The sequence below is a fragment of the Phytophthora infestans genome, genomic scaffold, assembly GCF_000142945.1.
Source record: "Phytophthora infestans T30-4 supercont1.197 genomic scaffold, whole genome shotgun sequence".
NCBI lineage: Eukaryota > Oomycota > Peronosporomycetes > Peronosporales > Peronosporaceae > Phytophthora > Phytophthora infestans.
The window spans coordinates 147,161-152,828 of record NW_003303562.1 but is presented as its reverse complement, the minus strand read 5'-3'; the positions used below and the strand labels follow the sequence as shown (position 1 = coordinate 152,828).

Sequence of the window (5,668 nt, the reverse complement as noted above, 5' to 3'; positions counted from 1 at the left end):
ACAATGCCCATCTCTGCCAGTCGAGCGGATAGCTTTGCCACACGCTCGTACAGCGCCTTGTACGAGATCACTGTCTCTTGGTTGCTGGTCTCCGCCTTGAAAATTATAGCAGGGCGATCATCACGGAAGCGTAGCAAGTTTTCCGCAAAATTCAGTCGTGCACCGGGGAAGAACTTGGCACCTTCAGCCATCAATGCTCAAGAGAATCAGTAATACTCTGCAAGCAAAACCGATTCCAGTTATCTACTACCTGGCATCTTCTCCTTGTCCTCGATCACCTTCGTGTACGGCTGCGACGCCACCATCCCCGTAAAGTCCCAACACTGTAAACCCCCAGTAGTCAGTCACATGGCCAATACCTCGACAACGTCTCCAGTTGTCTGGTAGCCCCGCCCCTACCGCTCCCCAAAAGTCCTCGAGGTTGTCGACTGACCACTGCCACAGTTCCTGTGGTGTCTTGAGTGACAACCTATTCACCATTCTCCAATGTCATCCTGTTCTATCAATTTAGCGGTAACTGTTTTTGCTCACTTAAAGCGTTCGTTTACAAGATTCGAGAACTTAGTCCAGTTAGAAAAAGCCACGAGATCCGCTGACGGAGACCACACTGCGCAATGTTGATACGTCAATGTCAAATATGAATATATCACGCAAGGGCACTTAAGTATCTAAGACGTACGAGTAGCCCCATCCTTCACTCTCTTGGCGTCAGTGGAGGGGACTGTGTCTCCCTTGCGCTTGCCCAGCACCACCATCGCCAGGGTTTGATTTGGTGTGGCTACTTAAAATATTACTTGATCTCAACTTGACATGTACTACACATGTATCTGTAGTACCGGTGCATGTACCGTATTTAGAAAATGCTATTTCCCCTCCAAGCATTACAGTAATATATTACAGTACTGTAAATGGGAACGCCAAAAAACCCTTCACCCAAAAACCACCCACCCGCAGTAACTGCGTCACCCACCTGCTCCAATCTGAAAAGCTGTGTTCTGGCGAACCCTGCCCAGCAAATCGCTAGTTCTGATAATTACTCAGAGCCCCAAAGAATCAGGAAATGAGCATTTCTGGGCTCAAAGTCCAAAGGCTTTTCAGCAGAGAGTGGGTTCCTTTCCTTCTACAGCCACTGGTATGTTGCTAGCGGCAGCTATGAGCCATGACTAAGCAGCTTTAGATGAGCAGTGAAGCACCATGCATAGCAATGCTTGACTGTGAATAAGCGTCACATTCAGCATTTTAACTGTTAATTAGATCCTCTTCCCACTCCATTATTAGCTCTAACCTAGTTTTGGATCTTGGTGATCATGGTGTGGTCGGTAAAGTACAACGACGAGTTGTAACTGGTATTCCCGGACCGGGGAAAGATCAGTAAATTTGGTCAACTGCCAATCGCGTCCAAAGACCGCAAGAAAACCGCACGGCGCTCGATGCGTCCGGAAAGAAGCAGCTCGAGCTGCCAGCGAGATTGTTATTGCAGATCTCTCCGACACTATGTGACCTTCAGCGACACCGACAGGCTACGCTTCCCGGCGCCAACTTCAAGAGGATATATATCCTACTGCATCGAATAGAACTGACACGCGCTTGTAAACATAGCACGGAACTTCGCCGAAACAGACCAATCACGAAACCAAGGTGGAAGGAGCGGAGGTGGCTCGGGAAATAGCTATTCGCCAGGATATCCGGATGTGTCGACTATGCTTCCGCTGGGCCGCGTCACCACTTAAACAGCCGGCGCCGTGTGCATGCCCGGGGCAGGTACAGTGCCATACGTTGCATCGGTTCACGGAAGGACTGGAGACACCTTCTGACCGCGGTATGGTAGCGAACATCACAATTGGTCGGGTGATAGACTAAAATGATGCTGCCTCTCACTTTGAAGAGCTAAGGAGCTTGGCACCCAATTCGTTTGGAAGCGGCACGTGTCCGGCATCTCATACCGCTCACGTCCCTTTGAGGGGGAAACTCAGCGGGTCAACCTCCATGAGTGCAGCCCATCGAGCTAACCAGATCTGCTTTACCCCTCTTTGCTGTGATGGTTCCCGAAGAAGGAAATCATTCAATTATGCTGTGATTCTCTTTCGATAAAATAACTCGAACGACATTTAAAGGCTCTCTAAAAAGTACGTCGCAGCTTTTGACGAAGCGATGACCTCATTGGCAACGAGCACCAGCATTCAACATCACTGACTCGACCGAATTAAAGATTCGGTCTTGCAAAAAAAACAAATCTTTAAGAATGCTGTATACTTGATTCAAGTTTGGTAGCTTTCGCGCGTCGATTGTAAACGAAGGCTGGCAAAGCAGCAACCGTTGGTGACATCGAAGCAAAAGCAGTTGTGGCCAAATGGCAGCAATCTGGTCGGTAGCTTCTCCTGGAATATCAATAATACTGGGCTGACACTGCAGTGAAGCTACGATCCGGATATCCTCCATAAATGCTTCGTAGCTGGTGAGTGGAACGTGTGCTGACGGGTTCCGGCTTGAATAATACTCATTGCTCAACAGCTGCAAAAGGTTTCGACGATCTTGCTTGCTTCCCCAATACGGATACAACTGGATAAGCTGCTCAGACGACAATGCCTTCTCCCACCGAGCAAGATCACGCAACTGGGTGCTCACGACTCGTACTTCTTCATTCAAGCGCCTTGATTCAAAGAGCACGACTAGACTGAGAGAAAAAGGTTCACTGATACCCGCTTGTCTCAAAAAGGTGACCGAGCTTCACCTCTGACTTCGCAACAGAGGATGATAAGCACCTCTCCAGATGCATTTACGTCCCTGCTTACAGCACCCCGTCCCCCTCCAGCCTTGGTTGTTGCAATAAAGGAGCTGCAATCGGGTACTTGGACGCTCGATAAGAAGTATTGGCTTGCGGTATTGCGAGTCGGACACGTCCGTGTAAAACGAGTATCTGGATAGACGCTCCTCAGTGCTCAAACAGTGCTGATGATAGAATTTCTCGCGTCTGGAAACGCGCTCACTGACAGATGTCTCGTGTTGCATCGGCGACTACTACACTCTGAATACCTAAAGGTTTTGTGACGCGGACCCACTTTGATGTAAGTGGCTTTATTAGGAGAAGACACAAGATACAAGAGTACCGATACTGCTTTAAATATCTGCTGTGACCGACACGATGACTTGATTAGTTCAGAATTGACGAAGATGACTGTGAATCTGTCGGTCTTTGCCAGTTCGCGAGCGATTTCCTTCTCTGTGATACCAGTCTCCCCCGTATCACGCCCTCCGGATCGTAGCTGCTCCAGCAATCATTACTAACCACGACGATCTGTCCCGGGGGATCAAGTCTGAAATAGAGCTACCTCATCTTCTACCTTTGGTCAAGTCTGAAATAGAGCTACCTCATCTTCTACCTTTGTTACCAGACCCACGGAATCTTTGGCATTGAAATGGCTTCCGCTAATAGCAAAAATAAAGCAAATACAAGTGGTGCGCCATGTACTTCAAGTTCTCTTCAAATCAGCTGTCATCTTCGTGGGCTTGGTATTACTCGCATTTTAAATGGTCGGACAATTTTGCGATCACAAAGCATTGTAACAGACGCGGGCTAATGTCGACGATCACTATCTTGAAGTTGGGCAAGAGCATCGACGTGGAGAATGCGGGAGTGCTGGCTGAGCGATGATGCGATACCGTGGAGCTTGGACGGTGGTGGGCGCGAGACGGAAGCATGCGAAGTGTGTGGTATGTGTGTGAACGACAGACTGGTATCTTGATACCGTCAATAAATCGGTAAACCACAGGCGGAAATGACGTCACAGTACATTTGTATGCGCTGAGCGCAGATGCGTTTATGGAAATATTATCTCGCTGTATCTGTCATACCTAAAATACTGCAAACAGCACAAACGTAACAGCAGAGGTGCATGAGCTCAAAAGGCAACGCAAATATACTAATGTGTGTGGACAGTCGAGAAAGAACGCTGATAGAGCTCCCAAAGCGCCGCATCATGTCGTATTTCCGAGTGGGATAACCCAGACGGGCAAGTAGAATGCAAGCGGCTTTTGCTTGCGCGCCCTGTCTCGATTCCAAGCAGACTTGCTAGCTCGTAATACCGCGTACATCGAAGCGAATGTCCATCCCCGCGTTTGCGTCTATGAGGAGACCAGATTGAAGCGAATGTATGAAATAACCGGGCGCTCTGGGTGATCATTGCAACCAGATACGCTAGAAGCTGCTCGCTATTGGGTGAAAGTAAGGAGGGCCATTCCGCGGAGGGCCATGGGACAGACTGTGCGCAGAGACGACACAAAAAAAATCTTTTGTAGCAGCAGTTTTTCATATAATAAAATCGAGTTATTTCAAGCCGTGTCCGTCTCTAAGCGGCGTGTCCGTTGCAATATTTCAGTATACAAAATCTAATACTAATTTGGCCGTGTCCGTCCCACAGAGGCGTGTCCGTCCCAATATTTAAAACTTCTTGTCCTTACCGGTGGGTAAGAACGTAAGGAAAAGATATCTACATGGAGGACGATCCTTCTAAACTATCATGTCCTCATCACTTTCCAAAACACATTCCAGCACTCAATAAAACACTCTTACGCAATCCAATACAAGCTCTCCAGCAGTTCAGAGGCATCTAAGATGACAGACAACGTGAATTCTCTAGCTGTGACTTTAACCCCTTAGTTCCCGTATGTTTAGCCGCTAAACATAAGAGGTGTATAGCTTCTTTCAGTTTTTTTCGGCATCTATGTTATGTTTAGCGGCTAAACATAAGAGAAAAACTGACTTGGAGTTTGTATTGAACAGATCTCAAGAGAGCGCAGGAAAGCTCAATACTGAAGTCAAGACAAAAGTGGGAGCCTAAAACGGCCGGATGCACAGGCTTAGGGTAGCTGGACCGGATTCCTGATTGAACGAGATAAAGAGAGGCGGTGTCACCCACCACCAACGGGTGGCCGACAGTCACAAAACTCTCTCATACTTCAAAACGACCGCGGGGGCAGCAGACCAGAATGGTGGCGACGTCTGGCAAGATGCCACGACGGACGCTGACAGCGGAAGAGACCCGGTTGTGCAAGGCAGCCCTCAGTGACCGCCACAAGCGTCGCCTTCGTCGAGACGACGAGAGGCAGTCAGCAGCAGAGCCAAAGCATGGCGCTGAGGGGCGTGCGTTGAAGAAGCAGTCTAGGAAGAGGGCGGTGAAACTTACGACGACAGCCATGGAGATAGCAGAGTCTAGAGGTCCACATATTGAGCCGGCAGCACCCAAAGAGACAGAAGTAACAGCGAGTACGGACGAAGCTAAAGAGGTAATACCTGTTGCAGAAAATGAGGAAGATTCTGTGGAACCAGAGGTGGAGGAAGTTGTAGCAGACGTGGTGATGGCTGTGGCTTCAACTGTGGCTTCAAGTGAGCTTCTAACGCCTGTGCGAGATGCTCAAGGCGCTGTGGAGACCTTGCGCCCCCCTCGGACGAACAAGCAGGCGCCGGTTACGCAAAGATCCCCGAAACGACGCCGCCGCGTCCTACAAGACAGTCCAGAACGCGAAGCTCAAGCTGAAGGCACCATAAGTGACACCACAGACACCGGTGCTGCGTCAGCTGCCCCCGCATCTCCCTGTCGCCTGCGTAGTCGACGGTGATCCTAACATCATGGCGGCTGGTGCACGTGAGTGCACTGGCCTCGGATCAGAA

The 5,668-nt window shown here is 49.3% G+C and overlaps 1 protein-coding gene across 1 annotated transcript; it reads right to left on the bottom strand.

Annotated features, from left to right (window-relative positions):
• Positions 1-239: 239 nt before the first annotated feature.
• Positions 240-755, bottom strand: PITG_20825 (uncharacterized protein; the record flags this gene model as incomplete). Its single annotated transcript, XM_002895326.1, has 4 exons — positions 240-323; positions 400-469; positions 532-607; positions 680-755. 4 exons carry the CDS (start codon positions 753-755, stop codon positions 240-242), a joined length of 306 nt encoding a protein of 101 aa, XP_002895372.1.
• Positions 756-5,668: the final 4,913 nt, after the last annotated feature.